The 27,897-nt window shown below is 38.0% G+C and overlaps 2 protein-coding genes across 3 annotated transcripts in view; one reads left to right on the top strand and one right to left on the bottom strand.

The window, feature by feature from the left end:
* The window catches only part of dtnbp1b (dystrobrevin binding protein 1b), a 40,059-nt gene extending 19,040 nt beyond the window's left edge, over positions 1–21,019 (top strand). Inside the window, exons 2-4 of one of the 2 annotated variants that reach the window (XM_082186117.1) lie at positions 14,455–14,607; positions 18,696–18,839; positions 20,094–21,019. In XM_082186117.1, the coding sequence (XP_082042243.1) occupies positions 14,455–14,607; positions 18,696–18,839; positions 20,094–20,407 (611 nt within the window). In that variant the 3' untranslated portion in view covers positions 20,408–21,019. The remainder of the gene's footprint in view (positions 1–14,454; positions 14,608–18,695; positions 18,840–20,093) is intronic. The other variant, XM_082186118.1, reaches the window with a different exon arrangement.
* Positions 21,020–21,971: 952 nt separating this feature from the next.
* The window catches only part of jarid2b (jumonji and AT-rich interaction domain containing 2b), a 106,159-nt gene continuing 100,233 nt past the window's right edge, over positions 21,972–27,897 (bottom strand). The window contains exons 16-18 of the mRNA XM_082186096.1: positions 26,291–26,474; positions 24,863–24,970; positions 21,972–24,155 (exon numbers count right to left, since the gene is read on the bottom strand). Coding sequence (XP_082042222.1) covers positions 23,976–24,155; positions 24,863–24,970; positions 26,291–26,474 — 472 coding nt within the window. The 3' untranslated portion in view covers positions 21,972–23,975. The remainder of the gene's footprint in view (positions 24,156–24,862; positions 24,971–26,290; positions 26,475–27,897) is intronic.

Raw genomic sequence — 27,897 nt, forward strand, 5'->3', positions numbered from 1 at the left:
ATGTATATATATATATATATATATATATATAAAGATTTAAATTGCATCACCCATATTTCTTATGGGTAATGTAGTTCACCCATTAAAGCCATTTTATTGTCATCCATTGTTGTTGTTTTTAAACCATATGAAGAAAATTATTGGAATTTTACTTCCCCAAGCTGCTCTGTACCAGAGAGAGTTTCCTTTAATGAACAGAATAATAAAAATAAAAAAAACGACAAGACATAAAGAGGATTATTAAATCTACCATGTCTGCAGTTTGTGCTGGAATTGCCAACACTGGGAGAACAAATTTGGAGAAAAGAGCAGACCATATTAAAGAAATGTCTCACACTGCTAATGAAAGTCCCATCTGTTTTGTGATAAACCAACATAATTTGGTCTTATTAGTTCACTTATTCTCGTCATTTAATAAAATTGCTAATATTTGCAGGAAACAATTTTTCATACCTGCATGCTGCATGCATAATAGATTGTAATATGTTAAGCTTTTGTGTAACATCATGCATCAGGTTAGTGCACTACACATACAATTCTCTATTGCTGTCGTATAACATTGGCTTAATGTATGATGGAAACCACCCCTGTCTTTCCATTGGTACAGTCTAATGGTATTGGCCTGCCCAGAGCTGACACCTCTGATTTTTCCCATGTGGATGTGGGAGGAGGATTATGAGCTCCGCTGGCTTTCACTAATGCACATGATTGATTGACAGCTTAATGTCATTATCGGAATATTACAGTTTTTATGTCATTGGATTTTCATTGAGCATGCTTAGCTACTCATGTCTGATGGGTGTAAATCTGACTCACACCACATCTGATCAATACATTAAAAGGAATCCCCTTTTCTGAGCTGTTTAGAAAATATCAAATGACTCGGTAGTACTTTATATTAATCTCCAACGCTTAATATTGGGAATGTACAGGTACATAGTTTGTTAATAGCTTCTTTAATAAAAGTTGTTTTTGATATTGTTATCAAACGCTCAACGCGCTGCAACTGAAGAAAACATGCAAATAGATAAAAACACATGACAACACATGAGGTGCAAATACTCACAAAACAACCAAAAACAGAAATGTGCTGCAAATACTTACAACGCAGCCAAATACAGAAACGAGCTGCAAATAGTCAACATGCATTGCACATACAATCATGATTATAAAAACAAACAAAAAAAACCTCACCTTTCAGGTCATTGACAACACCACTGACGAGTAGATATTGAACAATAAGCATTTCCCAGCCAGGTTTGTCACTTATTTGAGTCCCCTTGAAACATTTCCATTGTGGTCTGTGCTATTTGCAGCGTGTTTCTGTATTTGGTTGCGTTGTGAGTATTTGTAGCGCATTTCTGTATTTGGTTGCATTGTAAGTATTTGTAGTGCGTCTCTGTATTTGGTTGTGTTGTGAGTATTTGTAGCGCGTTTCAGTATTTGGTTGCGTTGTAAGTATTTGCAGCGCATTTCTGTATTTGGTTGCGTTGTGAGTATTTGCAGCACACTTCTGTATTTGGTTGTGTTGTGAGTTTTTGCAGCGCTTTTCTGTATGTGGTTGCGTTATGAGTATTTTCAGCGTGTTTCTGTATTTGATTGCATTGTGAGTATTTGCAGCACTTTTCTGTGTTTGGTTGTGTTGTGAGTATTTGCAGCAATTTTCTGTATTTGGTTGCATTATGCGTATTTGCAGTATGTTTCTATATTTGGTTGTGTTGAGTATTTACAGTACGTTTCTGTATTTGGTTGTGTTGTGAGTATTTGCAGCGCATTTCTGTATTTGATTGTGTTGTGAGCATTTGCAGTACTTCTCTATATTTGGTTGCATTGAGTATTTACAGTATGTTTCTGTATTTGGTTGCGTTGTGAGTATTTACAGCGCATTTCTGTATTTGGTTGTGTTGAGTATTCACAGTATGTTTCTGTGTTTGGTTGTGGTGTGAGTATTTGCAGCACTTTTCTGTGTTTGGTTGTGTTGTGAGTATTTGCAGCACTTTTCTGTATTTGGTTGCATTGTGCGTATTTGCAGTACGTTTCTATATTTGGTTGTGTTGAGTATTTACAGTATGTTTCTGTATTTGGTTGTGTTGTGAGTATTTGCAGCGCATTTCTGTATTTGGTTGTGTTGTGAGCATTTGTAGTACTTTTCTATATTTGGTTGCATTGAGTATTTGCAGCATGTTTCTGTATTTGGTTGCGTTGTGAGTATTTACAGGGCATTTCTGTATTTGGTTGCGTTGAGCAATTACAGTATGTTTCTGTGTTTGGTTGTGGTGTATTTACAGCACGTTTCTGTATTTGGTTGTGTTGTGAGTATTTGCAGCACGTTTTTGTATTTGGTTGCGTTGTGAGTATTTACAGGGCATTTCTGTATTTGGTTGCATTGAGCAATTACAGTATGTTTCTGTGTTTGGTTGTGGAGTATTTACAGTACGTTTCTGTATTTGATTGTGTTGTGAGTATTTGCAGCGCATTTCTGTATTTGCTTGTGTTGTGAGTATTTGCAGCACGTTTTTGTATTTGGTTGCGTTGTGAGTATTTACAGGGCATTTCTGTATTTGGTTGCATTGAGCAATTACAGTATGTTTCTGTGTTTGTTTCTGGTGTGAGTATTTACAGTACGTTTCTGTATTTGGTTGTGTTGTGAGTATTTGCAGCACTTTTCTGTATTTGGTTGCATTGTGCGTATTTGCAACACGTGTTGTCAAACTGATGAAAAGTTTTTCTTAATTTGCTGGTGTTTTTTCTATTTGCATGTGTTTTCTTCAGTTGCAGTGCATTTAGCCACCCAGCCACATTAAACTGGAAATATTTGAAAACAGCATTTTCATTTCAAAACACTCTCCATCCACACTAGTTTTTTTTTTTTTTTTTTTTTTTTTTTGCTTGTCCACAGTGAATCTGAAAACGTATATATATATATATATATATATATGCATAAAAAAGCTCCCTGAGATCACACACAATAATATTCTCATGCTATTTCTTGCATGATCATTTTATTAGCAAAATATCCCACTACTTACTGATGTGTAGAGGTCGCATTCAAAATCGTCATTTATGTATGATCTAAAACACAACTGTCAACATGTTTTGCTACAGGACAGCAATTGCTGTCATCTATGCAGAAATGTGATATGTAAAAATTTTTTTTATCTTTGAAACACTTTCAAAGTGAATAGCAGGCACAACAATGCCAGTCAACTATAGATATATATATGGGTGCAATATGTGTCAAAAAATATGCTTCCAAATTTATCCATTTGGGAAAGCGTCTTCAGAAACCTCAGTTTTCGGTGGACAAAAATGCTGTCTCAGTGTGGACAAAGGACCAAAATGTAGAGGAAAAATATTAAAATTGATCAGATTAATGGGGATGTAGCCCATAACTGACCCATATTCAACAGTATTGCTCAATCACAATCCCATATGCTCTTCAAGATCACAGTCTCCTTTCCAAGACATTAAACACCCACTGAATGTTACCCCGGTGTTCAAAAGAAGCCAGCTGAAGCTTCTGAAAGCTCAAATCAGTGATCTTCATGTGAGCGTCCAGTTATTTGTGTGCAGCCGAGAGCAACGCCGTTTTAACGTACTCATGAGGATATGATGAAGTGGGCGAGCGCAGGGGCAGCTCGTGGCTGCTGTGTTTTGTTGTTTGCTTGTTGCTTGGTTACCTGTTGAACATGCAGTGTCATTCCCTGTGTCTCTCTCCTACTCATACCTACAGAATGCTCTTCAACAGCCTTGAAATCAGTCAAAAGAAAAACATCATCTAAAGTCATGGCAACAGATGCACCTGCAGAAGCTGCTGCAACGTAATGCTGTTACCAAATCAATTAGTATTTTTTGGAGATTTCAATTCAACTTGTGGTAAACAATGTATCTTTTTACTCATTTGTCTTTCTTACATTTTGTTTTAGTTTTTCATGGCACTACCCTTGATGATACATCATTAATGATAATGATACATCATTTGAATTGTCCGCTAATCGTTGGTAATACAAACGTCAAAAGTAAATGAGAAAGAATCATGTGAAAGGACCTTAACCTTCCTAATGCATTTAAAAACTGCTGATAATTGTTGCATGTTGCTGTTACTTGCTGTAACACTTTATTTCGATAGTCCACTTTAGACATTCTACTAACTATGAGTAACTTTGCAACGACATGTCAAATAACTGTCATTAGAGTATTAGTATTCTCTTTATTTTGATGGTCCACCAACAGACATGCTATTAACTATAAGTAACTTGCCAACTACAAGTCAACTTATTCTACTTACCCGAACCCTAACACCTAACCATAACCTAACAGTCTACTGACAGTCTACTACTACTCTAAATTATGTTTTATTAACAAGGTTACGTTCTACCGAGGAACACGTTCTAATGATCAAGCAATCAAGTCATTCCAACCAGCTGTCATCAATCAGTAATCAACAGGTCCACTCAATCAGCATGAGTTAAACCTATAAATATACGCAGTCGACTCACCCATATTCCTCGACAGTTTTCAGCATCCCTGAAGGAGTACTTCAGGGGGAGTACTCTGGGTTCGGGCCCAATTTCCGAGCTCTGAGCCCTCCCCCCGGACAGCACGCCAAATACGCATAACCGTTTACTCTCTGATCATTCGTAAGTGTGAACTCGTGAATGAGAGTTAGTTGACATGTAGTTGCAAAGTTACTTATAGTCAGTAGAATGTCTAAAGTGGACTATCGAAATAAAGTGGAACCAAAAAATCTTTTTAATTCAAAGTTTTGGATGGATGTTTCAGTGTTATTACTAAATATGGTAATTCTGTGACATTTCAAATTTTACATGAACTACAGTAGAACTACAGTAAAACCACTAACACAAGATTTATTTATTTTTTCTCAAATGCCTCAACTTTCCATTTGCTTTTAAAGAAAAGAATGGGCAGGTCTAAATTATAAATTTTTTTTGTGATAATCAACATTATTTTACAAATGCTGTCATTTGAGCTTAACCTGTATTGAAGCCAAAATGTTTCTTTAATGGTTGCGCTCATATGATTTTGCATTGTGAAAGCAGTGCTTACAGTAGGAGGCCTTCTAATGAGAATTGTAGCAGCCAGTAATTCTGAGGGTAGGGAAGCTGTCGTCCTAAATGTACGCAAAGGATTTGTTTTCTTCTTCTTCTTCATGTTCCTCTTCAACAGCCTGATACCCACTGGCTTTGGGGCGGGCATCATGGGTCCATTACACATTAAGACATAACATGCTCATCGCTTGTATAGCTCTGACAGAAATGTGAAGTAATAGTCTGAGGCAGTCCTTTGATCCTGGGCGGAGGCGTTTACAGCTGTTCAGCATGGATAATGCATTCTCTCAGAATGACACATTAAATAAAACTGATCGAAGCTCTAGGCTATTAAATTTTTATAGCCCTGACTGGGGTGGGGTGTGAAGGTGGTTTAACTGAGACTTAGTTAAGATGTCAAAAGATCACTTTAAAGTGCAGTTTTTTATTAACCCTACTAAAGCATAGGCGAGATGTTACCGTTTTCTGCTGGTGCAGGCTATTGCACTTGATATTTTGTGTTGGATTAGATAAGACTATGGTGAGTTATTTGGCTGATGTAAAAGTCTATGATAATCAATCAGATTGATTAATGGTTTGATTGATTGACTGATGAGAACTTACTGAGTGGCTGGAAGAGTGAATGAAATATTATGAATGAGCTACCAATACACTGATGTTAACAAACTGAAAATCATTATAAAGTGTTACAGACAGACATACAGACAGATAGTAATAACTGTAATGTGGTCAATAAACCTGCAACTTCTAGCTGTGTAGTGTAAATGGTTTGGTATGAGTGGACAGCAATGGTGTTTTTGTGTTCTTTGAGGGAAGTCAAGCTCTTTCTCCAAACAAAAGCTGAGGTTTCTTGATGTAAATGAATGTGACCTATTTTTCAGCACTAGATAGAGAGCGGTCCAGACAGGAGCAGTGTGACTCAGTCCACTATGCTTCACACTCCTACGGTTATATGCTGAAGTGTGCTGGCATGCAGGAATGCTGGGACACAACAGCAGACACATCAGGCTAAATGAACAATGGCCAGATGAAAAATGCAGCCTGTGGACTTCCTTCTGTGTGCGTGTGTGTGTGTGTGTGTGTGTATGTGTCCAATAAAATCCAAAGTTAAAGATCTCCCACTCGCACTGTGAGAGAGGGAAAAAATGAGGCCTGTAAGATTCACTGCTGACTCCAAATGTAATGTGGTTTATTGATGTGTGCAAGAATCCAGTCACGATATGTCCGTACACTAGGCGGACGCTGACAGGAAATCAGTACCGTGCTGCAGCTCACCTGGGAGCACTTCAATCAAACTCTCTCTGCATAGACTTCATTTATTAAACATCTTCTATCTCTGTCTGGAAGCATTAAGAATGACTAGACTAACAGTGGAAGTGAAATCCTAAAGAACACGCTGAGCACTTTTATTCTCCCCATGAGCAAATAAAATATTTTTTTGTCTTTTCATTTTTCATCATTTTCTCTGACATCTAAATGTCAGCAATTAGTGTCATTAACACCATTAAGTTCACAAGTAAAGCAAAATGAGCATAAAGGGTCACTATAAGGCTGATTTAATACTATTTAATAGCTTTTCTTAGCTTTTAATAGCATTTTTTAACTTTTATTTTATTTTTGTTATAGGAACAGTTACTATGAAGCCTTACCCTTTTTGACTTTATGCCATTAAAAAAAAAAACATCTAAATGAATTTAAATACAGAGATTCAAAAACATACACATCAGAGAAGACATACAGTTGTTTCATGTAGACATTTAAGTTGTATGTGTGAATATTTAATGTATTTATTTATGTTGCTATATATTTATGTTGCTTATATTTATTATGCAATCAGATACATCGCCGTTAAATATCTACTTACAAAAATTTGTCCTAACCCTGAAACCCAAGAATAATTTCTGGTCCAACATTGTATTATGAATTACATTGCATTATGCAATATCAGGCCTAAAACTAACCCTTATAGTTGTATTAATTTGAAATCATCATATGTAGCAGTGCAAACAATCAGATTTTTCACAGAAGGGTTTTCTTTGCTTTAATTTCCCTCTTGAACAGCCGCACTTTCTCCCTCGCTTTACCTTAACAGTGTCAATCCTAGCCACTTCACACTTAAAACCCCTCACATATTATACAAAATGGCTTGCGATCTCACGACGAGCCATTACAGAGCTCTGAATGAGGCTATATTAGATGGAGAATGGCGTCGTAAGAGACGCAGGTGTTGCCACACAAAGACTGAGACGTGAACTAAGGCTGGTGTGAATGAGTCTTTACAACAGCCCATATGGCAAACCAAGCACATCGTCTTCCACTCAATAGTGCTCACTCCGCTTGCAGCACGAGTCTCTGTTGTTTCTACATCCCTACAATCTGTCATTGCAATTACACACAAATGAAGCCATTGCAAGAACACAAACCAAGATAGAAGGAGTGTGTGTAGGGGTATCTGCGGGCAATCATTCATGTGCTCATTGGGGAATGACGCAGTCAATAAGTGGATCCAATTAATCGGCATTAAATCGCACAGCCAGATGACTGCCATCAGAGTGATGACTATTAAGCATCCTTTGCTCTCTATCTCCCTTTCTCTGGGGATCATCTCATTACAGTCTTTAGGTCAGCACCTGCTCGCTCATTCCTGCGTCACACCTCTAGGTCTTTTAACAAATTTCTTCTCTTTATATGGAAAGAAGAAATACAAATGTCTGGCCACAAGCACTAGTACACAGAGAAACTTCATGGTCTCAGATAAGGCCTAAACACAAGAGAATCCTGCGAACTCTTAGCCTGTAAATCCAGACCTAAATCTAAAAGATTAATGGTCTGGTGTCGGTCAATGAAAATCGGCCAGCTCGAGGGGCGGCACCAAGCATGCATTTGAAAATCTCACAGCACGCAATTGGATAACACTACGACCAATCACAACAATAAACCCCATACGCTTAGCTACCAGGGGAGCTAACTGGTAGATTAGACTCTTCCGTTCGGCAAAACAGCAAAAACACCCTTCTTGCAAAGGAACGATTCGAGCGCCGTCTTCTGTTCCTCTTTAGATAAAAAGCCAAGTCTAACTCGTTCATTGTAGCGACCAAAGCCGTTTCAAACTACTGCTATTCATCCATAGGCATCTTGCAATGTTTACTGATGACTTCGACGTCACAGCGCTGTCGTCATCTGTTTAGCTCGCCTCCGGCCCGCCTATATCAGATAACCCGATGTGATTGGTGCAGCTCAGATCGAGGGGCATATTTAATGAGCTCCATTGCTCGACACCAGAGTAACTCGCTGAGCAAATTCAACTTGTGCTCTCGCGAGAACTCTGGTTTACCAGGGTAGCGAACTCTGGCACTGGTGAGAAGTTTGCATGGCTTCTCTGAAAATTAAACATCCTTTTCTGAACAGTTGAGCATTCACAGCCCTGGTGAGAAAGAAGTGCACTTAATTGTATTGAATATGCACTTGTGTACTACAAACCTTAAAAGTATATATATATATATATAAAAAGTACATAATATTAAATTAAAAGTGTACTTCAAGAGAGTACGCTTTCATGACTAGGTTTCTTAACACACTAAAGTACTTTTTTTAAATGCGTATTTGTAATAATTTCAAATTAAACGTTTTACTTTAAAGTACATTTCAAATCATTGTTTTAAAGAAGTTCACTATTCTGATGTGTTGAGCTATTTTGAGCTATTGTCTGTTGGTGTGGATAATATGCAGCTAATGTAGTTATCATTATAGTTGTTACAGAGTGTACATAGTGTATAGTTGAAGAGTTCAGATGCAAAAGCCTCTAAGTGCCATCTGAAATTTTATTCTAGAATGATCATTTTTTATAAAGCTTGTATATTTAAGTTCAGTAATTTCACTTAAATGACAATTAATAGGTAATTTGAATTGCCATTTAAGTGAAATTATTGAACTTAAATATACGAGCTTGATAAAAATTATCATTCTAGAAGAAAATTTCAGATGGCATTTAGAGGCTTTTGCATCTGAACTCTTCAGTTATACAATTATTTTCATAGTTAGTTCTTAGCGTCCAATATTTAAATTCTTAATCGTCCCAATTGCTACGATTAGATTACGATTAGATTGGCTTTGAGAACAGGAAGTGACATTTTTTATACCCTTCTGTGACTTAGTCTCGAGTCCACTTGAACAGCTGTTCTCAAGCATTAGGCAAAATCGGGTCTCAGGACAACAAAATACACATTAAAAATAAGAAGAGCCAGAGTTCCCACTGTCTTGGAAAACCTTAATATGAGGTATAGCCTAATATTAAAACTTTGATTTCTAGACCTGAAAAAGTTATGTAAATTAAAGGTGCAGTATGTAATATTGTAGCCTGATCTCATCCCAAGTCGTCATATACTGACGCTTTGGACATTTCGTCTACATCGAACGCACATGGCACCCTTTAGCATCAATATGAGACGCAGATAGATATGGGCCAGAAGGCGCCTCCTAGCGGTCTAACCCTAACCCTACCCCAGACCTAAACCTACCCATAACCGAACAAAGCTCTGTGCGTCTCATATTAACGCTAAAGGGTGCCATGTGCGTTCGATGTAGATGAAATGTCCAAAGCGTCAGTATATGACGACTTGGGATGAGAATGCGTTGAATATTAACAGCTAGTGGTTGAAATGGGTTCTGAAGTCCAAATTCAAAATACTGGAGAGAGTTGTTTCCCTCACACCCTCCTGCTCAGACTCGACACTCACGCGGGTTGCCAGATTGAAGACACAGCATGAACGAGCGTAATTGACAATGTCAATTGACACTGTTAATTGATGAGTTACTGTAATTTATCCGTGTTTTAATATGCCTATGGTCATAGAGTTTTTTAGGTTGGATATAATCTGCAATCTCTGATCCAGTTCATTTGATGGCTTCCATGGCTGCAATACGCAGTGTTTTCCGCCAACTGGCAACCCGGTGTTTAGATTTATGCTTTAGTACAGTCAAATTATTATTATTTTTTTTTTTTACATACAGCACATTTAATAAAACCTTCAAATGTCATTGCCATTTTTATAAGGAATATACATTTTAATTGTTATTCCAAGCACTAAAATATTTCATGCAGAAACTGTTTATTATATTATATTTATTATAAAATAAATAAAAACTTCTGGAATCCTGAAATGTAGTTATTTTCATTTTCATTTCAATTTTAAGTATTTTAGTAACTTTTGAAAATAGGTTTTGAAAACAAAACTAGGACTATGGAGTCTTTGAATATTATAGTGGACAATGAGGGGCGGAGTCAAAAAGGTTGAGAATCACTGCAATAAAAGTTGAAGTATTCTCTAGCCCTGTAGCATTAATGTATTCTTTAAGCCTCTGTATTTCTTAACTCAAAATGATCTGGTCCTCTTCAAGACTCAGTATTCATTGAGAAGAAAGTAAGGAGGTTTGGTCTCAGGTCAGTGCATCTGGACAGCAACAGCAAAGACTGAAGCTCCTCTCAGGAGAAATAAGTCTGAAGGAGATCTACACTTCAACTAGACAAGCTGAACTGTCTTTCTGAACAGCACTTTTCTCTCAGACGGCACTTTGGGAGCAAAATCAGCCTGGACAGGCTAAGAACCAGTATCTCATGTTTCTCTACTACGCTGTCACACATAGACTCTTCAATTACTCTTATTCATAATCAGATTACAACATCCTCTACACACAAGCATATGCACAGAGCATCATTAAATTAACTATAATGAGGCATGACATAATACTAACTTGCATTAGTATGAGAGAATGAATGTATAATGATTAGAAAATGAAAACAGGAAAGATTGATCATGTCATACACATGCAAAATGACAACTGTGTGGTATGTAGATTTTGAGACAGTGAGTCTAAACAGAGAAAAGATAAGTCAGAAGTCAGTGTATTGCTGTGTGTGTGTGTGCGCGCTGTGAACAGTCCTTTGGTTAAAGTGAAGAGCATGTGTGATGGAAAATGAAGAGAAGACATGCATGCACTGCAGCACAACTCTTTGATGAAAGACCAGAGACCAGAGCTGCTTCCCTCAGGACGACCACAGACATTAATTAATCCACTGACAGACCAAACAAAAACACACACACACACACACACACACACACACACACACACACACACACACACACACACACACACACACACACACACACACACACACACACACACACACACACACACACACACACACACAGAGTGTCTCTAGCCCAATAAAGGAGCCGTAGCTTTCCACTCAGACCATAGGGAAGCTAAAAGAGCCAGTGAAATTGATGGAACGACAACAGAATATGAGAAATTGAGACAATAAGAGCAAATAAGTAGCCTGGGAAAACCCAGACAACTTCCGGCAAATTCTGATTTGCTCGAGAAGTAGTCTGGCAAGAAAGCGCTCATTCAAGCCCATTTCCACGGCCTAGAAATCGCGGCACCAATCAGAAACGTTGAGGCGGGCTTTACACAATGACGATCGCTCTGATTGGTTTTAGGACTATCCAATAGATACAGACGGTTGGTCTGGGAACGGCCCCGGGAACGCCCCGTCACGTGATGTGAATTTAGCCCGTGGGGGAAAACATTGCCTTGGCGCTCATTGAAATACACGGGGCAATCATGCTGAAGAGTTGCTGTGTCGTTTTCTGTACCGCCAATAAACAAACAAATTATGAATTGATGTTCTACATCCTTCCTAATAAACACACAGAACCGGAAATGAGGACAAAATGGCTTTTGAGCTTTCTTTTTTGAGATTACTGTGTGAGTAGATCCCTGTGTGATGTAGTAGTGGGTGTTAAACTCGTATTAGGCAGTGGTGGGCTAGTTTTGTCTACATACATCCCTTACGAAAAAGAACTATAGTAATCCTATAAGATTTCTATAGTATTGTATAATACTTATGTGATGTTCTGTAATACCTCTATAGTACTTCTATAGTATGTCCCAAAATACTATAGTATTCCTATAGGATCACTATAATATTTTGTCTCAAAATACTACAAGATTCCTATAGTTGTTTTTCATAAGGGATGTCTCATTCACATTAGCGTTATCAGCTGAAGGCTCATGACGCGAGCCGTGAACCTATGGAGTAGACTGCAGTCTGTGAGTTACTAGAGAACTTTAGGGATAACTGTCAGCACAGTCCCTCGGCAACTTCGTACTACTGATCACCGTTTTACAAAAGGATTAATAGTTTGGAGTGAAGCATACGTACAATTGGTAAGTGACAAGGTTTTATGGAGTTATAGTATGCAACATAAGTTGATTGAGTTATAGGCTAATGTTACCGCTACAGCTGCCGCGATGTCTTGGAGATTCAACCAGATAACAAAAGATGTCTGGAAACGACACCTCCGGGCATTTGGTTGGGTCATTAACCCAGTTTTTAATTAAATAAGGGCTATCATAACCTATTGCAGTTAATTTTACAATGTACCTTTGCCGGTTGGCAGGCGTCAATGACTCGCATTACCACATTTTTGTCATTCAAATACACACGATGTTCGCAGTGTTTTCCCCCACGCCGACTCCACCCTCGCCACGCCCCCAACTATGACTAGATGCCGACTGTATGTATTGCGCCCAGAGGCATTTGAGCGACGTCCGTTCAACTTTTAAATGCATTATTATATTCAAATTGCAAACACATGAGGACAGTCTCCATGAAAGACCCACTGGCAGATGAATGTGCTATACATTTCTCTCCGAAACGGTAGGAAATTAAATTAGATTTAATAGAGGATTTTAACTGTGACAAGATGATTGACAGGGCAGTTTACGTGACAGGATGCACGCGACAGATCCGTCCGATAAAGATGACGAAGTAGTATGTCCCAAAGCTTGCCTACTTTTTTGCTACACATTCAAAAGTAAATACCTTTTCTTCACAAAAAAGAGTACATACTTTTATGGCGTAGTGTAACTTAGGCGAATTGGGACGTAGCTTTACACGATGACGATCGCTCTTGACGAGGCATTTGAGCGACGTCCGTTGGTGACGCCCCTTTGGAAATGATTTGTCTATGGAGCTTTGCCAGACCATAACTCAGTTACTACTGAGAATGGTCTGGTTTTAACCAGGCTAGCAAATAAGAGCAAATACAGCAAATACAGATGCCTGGAATTTCTGGAATCTGGTAAAAGAGGGATTGACAGAGGTCACTATATTCGCTATATGTGACCCTGGACCACAAAACCAGTCACATGGGTCAATTTCGTAAAAGAATAATTCTAACCATTGAGAAAATCACCTCTAAAGTTGTCCATTTATGTTTGCGATTGTGCTGCGTTCACTCACAAAAATAAATGTTTTATATATTTATGGTAGGAAATTTACAAAATATCTTCTTGGAACATGATCTTTACTTAATATACTAATGATTTTTGGCATAAAAGAAAAATCGGTAATTTTGACCCATACAATGTGTTTTTGGCTATTGCCACAAATATACCCGTGCGACTTATGACTGGTTTTGTGATCCAGGGTCACATATACTCTATACTAAAGAGTATTGTGAGTTGACAAACATCTCTTAGCAGACAATTCACAGTCTTTCTCTTATTGATGACTCACCTTGCAATCACAGGCATGTCCATTTTTGTTATTATTTATTGCAGTTTCTTTGTTATTTAAGGTACATTTAGTAGTTTTTTAGCTATAGTTTTTCCATGTACACTGCAGTGGTGTTAGACGCTGCACTGCCCTGATGAACTGATGAGTTTTAGAGAACCGTCTCTACACAATAATTAATTCCCTTATCTATCCAACAAAACAGATGCAGCTTGGGCATCACCACTCAAGATTTTCTCCTTCATCAAATCTTTCCACCTAACGTATGTCGTAGCGATGTATAGGGACGTTCTTTTTTATCCAGTCTTTTCTGGCTTCTAACTTTTTCTACTTCTTAAGTAGTACAGGCCATTTGACGGCCAGACCTAGTTTTAGGAAATGTGGGCTAGTTATGTCCTGTCAGGAGAAAACCTCTTTACCTGTCAATATGCAGTTCGCTGATTCAGTTCAAGCTGAGCAGAGATCTGAAAATCATTGCTGGACAGCCCTGACACCCCCCGCTGTCCTGTCCGGAACAGCATGCTCTTGGGAAAGCTCACAGTGTACAGTTTGCGTTTTCAGAATTTTGCCTCATGGTTGTAGCTCAGTACGAGCTGACACATTTAAAAAAAAAAAAAGACGTGATTTAATCTGAACCTTTGTTTTTATATCCTTTGAAGCTATCTCCAAGAACAGTTTGACACTTTTTATGTCAGGGTTATGTTTAATGCAAGTCTTTTGAAATGCTAGTTTACATCCCTAAACTCTAATATCCTGCATGGTTGACTAACATATCACCTCTTTCTTCTTGTCCTTCAATCACAGCGGAGATGGAGCATGCTCAGAGAGTACCGGAGGCGGAGCCTGTCCAGCCACAGGTAAAACTAAAGGACAGGCAAAAGTTCTTTGAAGAGGCTTTTCAGCAGGACATGGAACACTACCTGTCCACAGGATACCTACAGATTGCTGAGAGAAGAGGTGAGCTATGCTCCCATGTCCTCGGCTCAAACCTAAACCAGATCAAAATGTACCAGACACTAATACAAGCAGATGCTGTTTAACAAAATGCTCATGTAAATATGCTCTATCCTTATGTACAATTTAACAGACCTTTTAATATCCCTGGGAAATGTCTCTTTAGATGATCTGGTACAAAAAACTTAGGAGTCATTATAACAAATAAGAGTGCCAGCTCCACAGCACCCAACATATTCGATTGGGAAAGCTGTTCCCAGCCCTGAAGTGTTGCTTTCATCTTCCACCAATTTGTCTAAAATGACTCAGGAGACACATGGTGCATGGCAATGTACAAAAGCAGCAGAAGGGAGTTGGAACAACAAGTCCAATGGGTAATGCTAATAATTATAGATAAACTATACTGAAATGGCGGGGATAAGATCAGCCAGTGAGTCATTTAGACTAGAGGGCAGGGCTAGCAAAAACCATCCCTTCATTAGGTGCGTTTGACTTCATACAGCGTTATCATTTTGTCCGACTTGAGAAAGCGCTGACACCGTCACTGAGATGTATGCTATCAAAGTACCACAAAAATTATTTAAAAGTCTTGGACTGGTTCAGATGCTGCAGTTTCTCCAGATTGGCCACACAAATCTTGGCCAGATTCACTGATGACAACAATGACATTGGTTTCATGTTTATTCTGACACCTTCTGTTCTGCTACTGCTCACAAATCTGTATTTTTATACCAGCAAAAACTCTTTTCATGAGTCAAAATAAAACGTATACAAATATAGACGCCACTTTAATGGTATTGAAATCATACAGGTTGAAATCATTGAAACATTGAAATCTTGACCTTCTTGTACATACAGGCACTGTTTTAAGCAGTGCATACCTATTGGATGAAATGTGATTCTAGTTTCTATATGTAAAATTCAAACATATGTAAAAATATTAGATCTAATCCATTTTGTCTGTGATACAGTACAAAACACTGTGCAAGTGTCACTTCGGGAAACAGAAAGCATTCGACTTCGGTTCAGTTTCCAACTCGGCCCCGACTGCAAGAGGCAAATCTTTCCAGCAGAAGTTGAACACACCTATTGAGAAAGCAGGTCTAACATCAGACATTGGGTCATAAAGAAGGCGAGGCTACGATTAGATATTTGGTCATTAAGAAGGCATGGCTAAGATCACCCAGCAGATTATTAAGAAGGCGGAGCTAGGATAGTTAATTAGGTCATTAACGAGGCGGGGCTAGAATCAGCCAGTAGATCACTTAGGGTACTTTTAAACGACAATGATATGCTTAAGTTTTCCTTTGAGTTTTCCGCATACAGACAAAAACGATCCCCTTTCATATGGATTAGAGAAAACAACTAAAAACCCTGTAGTCTGCTGCCAGGCCATTAGATGGTAATGAAACACCATAGACTGAACGTGTAAATGATGCATTTGCATGACGTCATCACTTTCAGAGATTCACGTTTTTGTTGTTTACATGGAGTTTTTGAAAACTTGCAGTTTGAAACCAGTTTCCAAATGTTTGCGTTTTCAGGCCACCAAAACGTCGTTGTCATGTAAATGAACGGCCAAAATACATTAAAAGGATCACCCAGCAGGTCATAAAGAAGGCAGGCCATAATTGGCCAGCGGGTCATTGAAAAGAGGGATTAGGATCAGCCAGTGGGTCATAAAGGATCCTCCTGAGGGTCATAAAGAAAACAGGCTGGGAAAGGTGTGCAAAACTCAGTTCTTGGAGGGCCACAGCCCTGCAGAGTTTAGTTCCAAACCTTGCTCCAAAAGACATACCTGGGGCCTGTACCATGAAGCCGGTTTAGGTGGCTAGCCAGCTATGTTTCAGTTTAGTTTCCGCCAACCCTGGGTTTTAGGTACTATGAAAGTAGCTTGGCTTTAATCGGTGTTCCATGGTATCTTACGCTGCACGGCTAACCTGCTCCGGGGCAGGTTATGTTCTGGATTCAAGATGTCAGACTGAAGTTTGACCAATTAGCTGAGAGCAAAGAAACATATAGGTGGCGTAACTTATTCCCAGTGTCTGTTGCAATGACTTCACCTTTTCTTCCAAATCCTGTGACATCTCAGCGCAAATTGTTTGACGAGCACTTCGTAGAGAAAGAGTTTTTAGCCAGACAAAATCCCCTTGCCTTTCCTGATAGTTACTTGTATGAAAGATACAGATTTTCTGCGGAAGGAATGTCTTATCTTTGCGAACTTCTTGAGCCGCACATAAAGAACACGTCGAATTCATGCACTTACTGTACCGCAAATATTGCGTTGCGTTTTTGTTGCAAGTGGTACATTCCTGCACGGTGGGGGACGCACAGAAGCTCGAGGAAAACACGGTTTGTCGAACCATTCGTAAGATGGTCCTCGCTCTGCAGGAGTACATGAATAGTTTCATTAATAGTGTTCCCCGGACATTTATCGGCCATGTCCATAAAAGAGGGCTTTTATAAATTTGCCGGTAAGATATAGGCCTATTGATAGGGTGACATCACATGAACACATTTTATTTTATTTTTTTCAAAAAGCAAATTGCACAAATGTACTATACAATATAATACATGGTAAGAATTATTTTAAATCTTTATTATTATTCTGTTAATCTTATGATAGGATTCCCCAGCTTTCTTAGTAGGCCTAGTACAAATACGTTCTATATTTATGTAAAATGATGTATATGTATGTGTAGCCTATGTGTAATATAGCCTATTTTTATAATATATAAAAAATGTGCATGTATAATTTTTTATATATTATAAAAATAGGCTATAGGCTATATTACACATATAGGCTACACATACATACATAATTTTACATAAATATAGAACGTATTTGTTTAACTTACACATTAACAATCAGCAATCTTTCTCCAACAGTCTTCTCTTGCTTTGGCAGCAGAGACCGTATTGTTTCGAGCTTGAAATACATATTTAAATTCATCGTAATTCTGAATGATTATCTCTTGCTCCTCCGCGATTGGTTGTTCAGTGTCGACGTCACTCTTTTATGTGCACGCGCGCGTGGAGTAATCATAGCTTAAGGATCAAAGCCTGAGTTGACAGAGAAAGTTGATGAGCTGCATCATGGTACCAATAAAGCCTGATTGCATCGGTTTGGTTTTGTCAACTCAAAACTAATCCTGTAACCCCGAGTTTGTTCAGCTACCTTCATGGTACAGGCCCCTGAAGTTTTATAAATAAGCCTGAAGGACTTGATTAGCTAGATCAGGTGCGTTTAATTAGGGTTGACGCTAAACCTCCAGAAACTGAGTTTTGCACCCCTTGGCTAGGATCAGCCAGCTGGTCATTAAGAAGGCGGGGATTGGATTGACTATTAGGACATAAAGAAGGTAGGGATAGGACAAGGCAGTGGGTACTTAAGGCACGGCTTGGATCATCAAGCAGGTAATAAAGAAGGTGAGGCTAGGATTGGCCAGTAGGTAATTAAGAAGGCGGGGATAGGATTGACCATTGGCTCATTAAGGAGGTGGGGCTAAGGGCAGCAAGGTGAGAATATGTCAATCTTCTTTATTTTAAAGAGTATTCTTTTTTTGAGTATGGACTGGAATTGTGTTGGAATAGTGTTTTGTTGGAATTTCTGTCAAAGTGTGACACTCTGAGTGTATGAGTGTGCAGTTGTGTTTGTGTCTCAGCACTGTAAAAGGGGAGCTAACATGTCTCTCTCTTTGTTGTCCATCTCCCCGTGCCGCTGCGCCCTTACACAACCTTGAGGTACGCAGTTCACCGCTCTGCTTACTGATGTCGTGCTCACGCTTACGCTCACACACGTGATGGGCATGCCTCACGCCGCAGTCTGTATTTGTGAAGCATGTGCTAATGACATCACAGAGTCGACATGACTGCAAGGTGACGAATCCAGGACATAGCTCAGTGCATCAAATGAGATCTGACATAACCAAATTTGCTGTTCTATTTGACAAGATTTGACTCAAGAACTCTGTCCGCAGAAATGGGAACTCCTTTTAACATTCATCCTGGACTCAAATCCTTGATACATATTAATGATTGAAGTGTGAGGTTGCAATTATTGATGCTGTTGCTCTTCCTTTGGTTCACAGAGACAATAGGAAGCATGTCATCAATGGAGGTGAATGTGGACATGCTGGAGCAAATGGATCTGATGGATATGTCTGACCACGAGGCGTTGGACGTCTTTCTCAACTCTGGTGGCGAGGACAACAGCGTAGCCTCACCGATGCTGGGTATAAATACACAGTGATATTTCACAATCATCAATCTGTAGATTTTTGTCCTCTTTTGGTTTTCAAGTGGAGCCTGATTGAGTTCTATAGATCTAAACCACTCTTAGCTAATGACGAATGTGGCTTCCTGGTGTGGCGTCCTTCCTTATGTTTAAATAACTCTTTAGCTTCACTAATGCTGAGATGCCAATAAATTAGTGCTGACATTTACCGCTACCGTCAGCAGAACATGCTGAGATGATGTCTGTAATGTTTGATTGCATCCAGAGAAGAACAAACAGGTTTTACAATTCTCGCTAATTACACTGAGCTGCACTGAAAGCCAAGTTCTCTGGATGATACAGGAAACATGAGGACAATGAGGACTTCCTGTTCTGAAAAAGTGCACTGCCTCGCTGTCTACCATCTACTTATGCAGCTGCCTTTAACTCACCAAAATAAGTTAAACAATTGAACCTTTATGTTATACAGGATTCAACAAATTTTTTTTAAAAGTCAGTTTAATGTAATTGTTGAAATGACTTAAACATCTGAGTTGATCGTACTTATAAATTTAAGGCAGCAACTTTTTTGTTTTACAGTGTGGGGTCTCACCTATGATGCCATAAGGTCCTTGCACACTGAGTTCTAAACTTTCAGATGCGTTTTTTCATATTCATCATTCGGTGGCTCTGAATTGTCAAAACACCTCTCAAAATGTTTGCTACGGATGCGAAAAATGCAGAAAATCGAACCAGATCCCAAAATTATGACGGACGAAAGTTCCGGAGGCAGTGTGTAAACGACACAACGTGAGGTCATATTAATCTTTTAACGTGTGAAAATTTCAGACAAGAATTTCGGACTCAGTGTACAAGGACCTTTAATGTGCGGTCACATTTATCTTTGATCTGCTAAAATTCCAGGGGCGAAATGCAGTCATGCCAGGAATCTACACGATTCGGAATTGTGCGTGAGGGACACAATGCAAAAAATTTTCCCACATTGTTTGTTTAACATGCAAATTTGATATGGGTTTAACCGTATAAGCTACTTGGTTTGGCAGTAACCACTGAATAAGCATGCTTCATGCATCGATATCCTAATGACAATGGAGAATGTGACTGTGCTGTTACAATGGACAAAGTGGTAGGCAGCTTACAAGGTTTTGGAACAGATCTTCTGTCTCACAGAATCCTGAATGTTGTCAGACCAATGTCTCATTTTTAAAGAGAAATTTGCATTCTAATCCCTTTTGTTCTTCCTGTCTAAAAGATTCTCTCTCAGGTCCAGATGTGGAGTCGTTCACTTCTGAGATCACTCTTCAGGTGCCCACACAGGCGGACCTGAGACACAAGCTCGCATCGCTGTCCTCCACCTGCACGGACTCAGCCAGCCAAGACACGGAGGCGGGGGAAGAGGAGGAGTACAACGATGATGATGATGAAGATGATGAGAGGGAACAAGCAGCCAACCGTGGCTCTCTGCTCATCCAGCCAGATCTAGAAGAGGTTGAGGAGGACGCCCGGTTACTCGAAAGAGAACAAGACCGGCCAATCAAGAACTGTGAGAGCAGCAGCTCATCCTGAAAACACAGAGGACGAACGACAGACTGTAAGCGGAAGTGATGTAATTAGCGGTGTGCTGTTCATTTGCGTCAAAAGGAAGAGTACACATTTGTGTTTTATGACACCCTTTTGGTTTTTGTAAAGAAGTTCTTTGTTGTGTGCTGTGCAGTATAAGCCCGATCCTGTGCCTGCCCTCACAAATCAATAAATCTCTTTTATTCTGTTGGGATGTTCACTGCATATAGCTGGTCTACTGTTTGCCCTTCTGTGCCATTGTTGTCAGTTACAGCAATATAAAAAATAGACATTAGTAATTCATTATATGGCTTTCACTCTACAAACTAGTTTAATCAATTTGGTTTCTGTATTGTAAATCCAGATCTGGAGTATTTCCAGCTTTTAAAAAGGCTTTAGATAACAAATGCTGTTATGTATTTTATGAGGTACATGCCTGTCTCATGTATAAAATCAACAATGCTTTAGAGGCCTCGGGCTCACCAGAGTATGACTTTCATTGAAAATACCTGAATTTAGGCTCAGAGTCGAGCTTCAGTTCTTCAAATTGTTAGCATACTTCTACATCAGGGAACATAATGTGGACATGTTTAGGACCTACATAAAATTAAACATTTAAATTCATTTTAAAAATCACTTGCAGATCCTTGACTAAAGTATTCTAAAATGATATGTTCTTTGCACCTTTGTATTCAGATATGTTAGTTTACACCAGGGGTCAATACTACAGACTGACAAATGTTATCATCAGACTACTTGTGCTAAAAAAATATACAAAATAATTTAATAAAGACATTAAAATAATATTTTATGATAATCATAATTAATATACCACTACTTTTTAAAGAGTTTAAATAATGTTAAAATATTTTTAGTAATTTAATTATTTTAACTTCCATTATCATTGTTATTAGTTCTAAATAGTATATATTATTGAATATTTTAAAAACATATTTCAAATACATAAGTATTATTGATATTACTATTGATTACACTGTAAAAAAAAATTTACATCCCCAAGTCAAAAATTTCTAGTGACTGGCCACATCTAAATTTTTCAATTAGTCTGACGTATTATTTCTCATTTAGCCAATGTTAACAGACTATTGCAACAAGAATTACACTTGGGCCAATTTAAAAATGTAGATGTGACCAGTCACTAGAAAATTTTGACTTGGAGAGGTTAGACATTTTTTACAGTGTATTATTTTATGACAACAATTTATTGTTAATACAATGACTAAATATGTATAATATAATTACATATTTTAAAGACAAATTTGATTAAAGACAAGTATTATTTTTTTAATTATTATTTTAATTACTACTTCTAATACTAGTACTAAATCGTTTTTTTTAAATAATTGAATATTTTAAAGATGTATTAAAGTGTTCATTTTATTAATTATTTGTATATATAATAACATTATTAATAATAATTGTTATTTGTAAATGTATTTTAAAATGTGGTTAATCAGTAAAATCATTTTATTAGAAATAAATGAAAAGAAGAAAACCTTCCCCTTTAAACCAGTATAAAAGTCAGTAATGAAGACACACTGACAGTGAATTGTCCATGAGTTTTTATTAAACCTTAAGTACAAATTGGAAAAGTAAAAAACAAAAGAAAACAAAGAAAACCAAAATAAAACTGGCAATATAACCAACATGAAATCTTTCCTCGTGAGAGGAAGAGCTGAGACGCAGTGCTAATAAATTAACTCGCCTGACTGTGAGCAAATCTTTCATTGTAGAAAAAGGAACCAAAACAGCAAAAAATTCTGAGTAAAATACATTGTAAGGCCATAAAAACTTGACAAATGCCATTTTTTGTTGAAAACACCAGACTTGGTTTTCATTAAATACTCCTAAAACAGTCTTCTGTTAAGGACAACAACCAACAAACTGAATTATAGTTTTTTTTTTTTTTCTTGACAGTCACCACTGGCAAGCTCAGTGCAACATGAGTAGCTACTACAATGTTGAATTTTCAGTAATGAAAATGTAAAAACCTTTTTTTCTTTTTTTTTTGTGAAAGTATTTTCCCTTTTCTTTAAAAAAGTAAACCTAAAAAACAAAACTAGGGGGAAATCGCGACTCCTTATCTTAGTCCTCAGTGATGTAAGCAGCACTTAAAATTTATACACATTACCAGAGCAACCCTGTATGCATCAAACTCCCACAGCTGAAGAAACTGAAATGTAAGGCTTTTCTTCATCTGACATCATCCATCTATCTATCCTTTCCTTCTGTCACTCCAACAAAGGCTCAAGTATTAAAGACATTTACAGGATTATGTACAAAAGGTGATTTTTTTAAGTTTCTTTAAATCAATGATACTTCCGCAAAAATGAAAAGACAACAAAAATAAACAATAACAATAAAAAAAAAAACCTTGGACTTGCATTTCACATTTTACACCCTCTGAATAGTGGCTCTAACTTGAGATAGCACATCAGAACAAAATATCAAATAAAATGCAAAAACACAAAATATAATAATTACAATAATATAATATAATAATTAATGTTAACTGGTACAGATGAAAGTCTGGAAGAATGGAATGTTGACACGATTGCACATCTAGAAGAGGAAAAAGCCTCTGGGCTCTTCCGTCCTGTGGGATAAGAAGGCTAGCGGACAGCACTTCTTTCTTATTACCTTTTTGTATTGATATACAATAAAAGGAGGAAAAAAACAAAAAACAGCACCAAAAATAAAGAAAGATCTCCCCGCTAAACATCAGGCACAGTTATCGCTCGTAAGCGTCAGCGTGGGAGGAACCCCTCTCACTACCGGGACGGGACCCACTCGTTCATTCCCTAACACCCACTTCCTCAAGTACAGCCCGACCCGCTGCCATGGAAACCATCGTTCCCCGAATCCACAGAGGAAAGTGTGAAATGAAAAGCAGATGAAATTAAATAAAAAAAAACACAGTACTTCCTCTTAAAAAACACATTAAAACAAGACAAATTTCAAGTGTTTACCATCTTTAGAGCTGCGTCTTCCGCAGAGGAGCTGCATGGGGAGTAAATGAATTGAAATCAAAACAAATGTCATAAAACAAAACGCACAACAAAAACAAACACAAAACAGAAACTTCAAAACAAAACAAAAACAAACAAAACAAAAAACAAACAAAACAAAAAGCAAACAAAAAAACAAAACAAAAAAAAACACAAAAAAACCCAAAAAACATTCTTGGGCAGCTCCATCAAGCACCAACATTCAAAGGAAAGGGGCCAGGAAAATTGAGGAGAGAAGCACCCATTTGTCCCAAGGTTCACAGTTCAGGAGGAGCATGTGTGCAGTCAGTGGGGCCGAAGGTGAGGGGGAAGAGGGTCCAGGCAGAAAAGATGACATCATACTCACACCTGTCAGTGAAATGCACACCTGGGACCATGTCTCTTAATGCTATCAAACATCTGGTGAATAAAAACTAGTGCGCTAGTGCAAAAAAAGGCAGCCTGCTTTCAACACAGGAAACTCTGCCCTGCTATGAGGGTGATAAAAGACAGAAATGAAGAGAGGGAAAATGGATTGTTTGACGTAGGCAACCGGGTGGCGTTTCTCACGAGACGGCAGCGGCGGCACTTTTGGACAGGTGGGTCAGGGACAGCTCTACAGTGGCTCTCTTGCGGGGGCCGCGCTTGCCTGGCGGTTTGGTGGGGCTGGAGCCGTTACAGCCGTCCGCCACGCTTCTCACTACGGCTTTACCACACACCTGATTCACCAAACTGTTGATCTGCTCCTGAGGGACCACACGGGACACAAACATAAAGAGAGACCATGGTGAAAAACACTGCAAGCCTTAGAGCTCAATCCTGATTTATTGTTGATGTATTGTTTCTTTAAATGTGGCAGATATCAGATTCAAGTGTGAATGGATCACGATCCCGAACTGACACACATGAGCAAAATAACAATAACAAGATGTCGCAGCACGCCGTTATACGGGTGTAAACATGGAGGACACTTAAAATCAGTGTTTACGTGTTCATTTATAAGCTGATGTGCTGTGGAAGCCCGTGATTTGGTGTTCATGCAATAAGCAGGACGAGGATGAAGAGAAATAGACTTTCTCTTTTGCACACGTGTGCCAAAACGCATGCATTTTGCCTAAATTAATAGGAAATTCAAATCTGGTGTGAGCAAGAAACTTATTGTTCACAGATCTAAACGTATTATTTTGAGGAGAAACAAAATCAAATTTCAAAATTGAGCCACAGTGATTAAATAAAAACTGTAACAGAACACTGAATCCACAGAAGCTCATTTGCATTCAGATTTGTGGTGATGTTTCCCCAAGCGCTTGTTACTGGCATTTGCCAGAGCACAACATTTTATGAAGGGACATCAACTTTACAGTTAGAAGGGTTGTTGAACCCTTGAGGGTCCTCTAAGCAAAAGCATCACAACAGCGCCCCCTGCAGGTGTGCTTCTGGTCATGTGTCTTACCTCATCGTAGCGGTACATCATCTTGAGTCCGCGGCAGCTTTTGTTTCTCTCCACATAGTGCAGCGCACACTCCAGACAGAACACAACATTTTCATTCTCCTGCACCACCTGCAGCATATTAACAACAACCATTAGCTACATTAAGATCATAACTCAATTTAAACGCTCAGTAATTCATGTGTTAGTGAAGACTGAAAGTGTATTACCAGCACTGGAAGTAAATTACAGCTATGACTGAACTAGAACTGTCTGACAACACAGTAACAATGAAAAATGCTACAAAAAATATATAAAGCACATTGACAAATATACTACTATGACAATTAAAATAGCGTTTTAGTCTACTATGAAAAAATTATATTATAGAACACTACATATTTAAAGGGTTAATATAGCATATGAATTGTGGACCAGGGGTTCTTAACCCTTTTGACTCCAAGGCAAAGACAACATTAAAAGGGCACTCAAAATATTTCTGCTATTAATGACAAAACTGCTCATTTTAATTTGAGCAAATTCTACTCTATACATTTTTTTTAGAGCTCAACAAACCGTCTAACTGAACAAATCTATATTCATTATAAAAATGGCCATGCCTTTAGAAGGTTTTATTCATTTACATGGTTTAGAAAACACTTTAAATATATATCATACTGTATATCCAGGTTTTTCCAAGATTTTGAGAACCAAAAGGAAAGTTGTAGAGGGAACAAATTAAAATAAGAAATAAAATGTAATCTTTATATTGCATTTGAGATGTTTTAGCTCATTTTAAAGTTTGTTTTGTCTTATTTTTAATTTTTAAAATAAAAATTTGTGAAAAATGTTAACATTAGTGCCTGGCCCTCTGGTTGAGAACGACTGGTATAGACAGTACAGAGCACTAAAGTATTTGGCCCTGTCCCAAATGGCACACTTCATACGCAGTTTCGGTCTTGTGGACTTGCTGCTGAGTGCGGGTGTCCGTTGAGAGTCCATGAGACCGTAGGGTGTCCTATTTGTCATTTTAGGTGTCTTCCCGACAGTCAAAGTGGCGTTACGTCACGAAAGTGCAGATCGTAGGAAGACTGTGAGTGTTTAGTGAGCCATTTGGGACAGGACCTTAATATTATTATAGTATAGACTGTACTGACTGCTAAAGTACAGTATAGTTTTTACACTATTACCCAATAAGCATACTATTGATTCTAAATGGCATATGAGAAATGAATTAGTGCATCCCAAATCCCAAGTCAAGTGTGCCAAGATGATACAGTATACTATGATAGAAATGTTTTTGGGCTTATATGGACTAATTTGGGAGTTTATGATGGTTTCAACTTTTAGAACACAAACAAATATTAAAATTTAGGACAGAGCCTTAGTTTGTTGGTATAGTATAAACTACACTGAGCTCTACAGTCCAATATAATCTTAACTGAATCTCACCATAGATAAGTAGCAGAGGTGCTGGCACGTTTGGCAGCGTCTCTCGGATGACTCCAGCGCCAGCCACTTGCGTGGTTTCTTCCTGGTGTCAGCAGGCGATTGGTTGTTGTCGTGAGTGCAGTAGCGTGCGGAGGAAAGCAGCCCTGCTTCATACAGCTCCTGCCTTTGCTTCATCTCTATGTTCCTGTAGGACAGCAGCACACTCAACTTCACAACTGCCTTGCCATTGGTTATAATGTTTAAAGAGGCCATTTATGCCCTTTTACAAAGTCTTGATTTTGTTTTTGGAGTCTACTAGAATAGGTTTAGGCGATTGACAGCACCTATAATTACATCATATAAATGTAAAGTATAAGTAAGTGCTGTCAATCGATTAAAAAAATGAACTAGATTAATCACAATTATAAACACTTATGTTTAACACTTAAGTTTTTTATATACATGTTGTAATGTAATAATTTTACAGTTAATCTCCAAATTAATGTAGAGACAACATAAAGACAGTATATTTTAAATTCTTGTTTAATGGCATCTTTTTATGAATGAAGGCCAGTATCACTGATACTAATACAGCTACTGATGTCTTGTGAAAATGTCGATACACGATACTGGCGCGCGTCTTTCTGTGTGTCGTGTGTGTGTGTCACATAGACCATACATTCACAGGCAGCGCGTTCTCTTTTGTCTTGTGGCGCTTAAATGGTTTAAAACATTTGCATGAATAAGAGCGTGATCATATCATGTAATGCTAGCCAAAGGATGACACAAAATACGGAAGCTGCTTTAACTAAGTTAGATATTTTAACACGTTAAACTGGACAAAAATATACTCTGTGTGTATGTGTATATATATATATATATATATATATATGTGTGTGTGTGTGTGTGTGTGTGTGTATGTATGTATGTATATATGAAGAGTTCAGATGCAAAAACCTCTAAATGCCATCTGAAATTTTCTTATAGAATGATCATTTTTATCAAGCTCGTATATTTAAATTCAATAATTTCACTTAAATGGCAATGAAGATTACCTATTAATTGTCATTTAAGTGAAATTACTGAACTTAAATAACAAGCTTGATAAAAAAAATATCATTCTATAAGAGAATTTCAGATGGCATTTAGAGGCTTTTGCATCTGAACTCTTCATATATATATATATATATGTGTGTATGTATGCATGCGTGTATATGTATGTATGTATGTATGTATGTATGTATATATATATATATATATATATATATGTCTGTGTGTGTATGTGTATATATATATATATATATATATATGTGTGTGTGTGTGTGTGTGTGTGTGTGTGTGTGTGTATATATATATATATATATATTTAGAGTATATTTTACATTATTGCAGCTAGGGGTGTGACGATAACCGCATCACCGCAATATCGCGTTAATGAGATGCCTACCGCGGTGTGAGGTCATCACCGCACTTTTTTTTTTTTGAAAGTTACAGGAGTGCATATGGTGTGTGATATGACTATAAACACATTAATATTTGCTTATAATTTACTGTATTCTCCGAGTCCCATGTTCAAGTGCTTCTGGAAAAAAAAAAAACGCTTCCTGCACAAGGGAGGGACATTATGA

The sequence above is a fragment of the Leuciscus leuciscus genome (assembly GCF_965113295.1).
Source record: "Leuciscus leuciscus genome assembly, chromosome: 12".
Taxonomy (NCBI): Eukaryota; Metazoa; Chordata; class Actinopteri; order Cypriniformes; family Leuciscidae; genus Leuciscus; species Leuciscus leuciscus.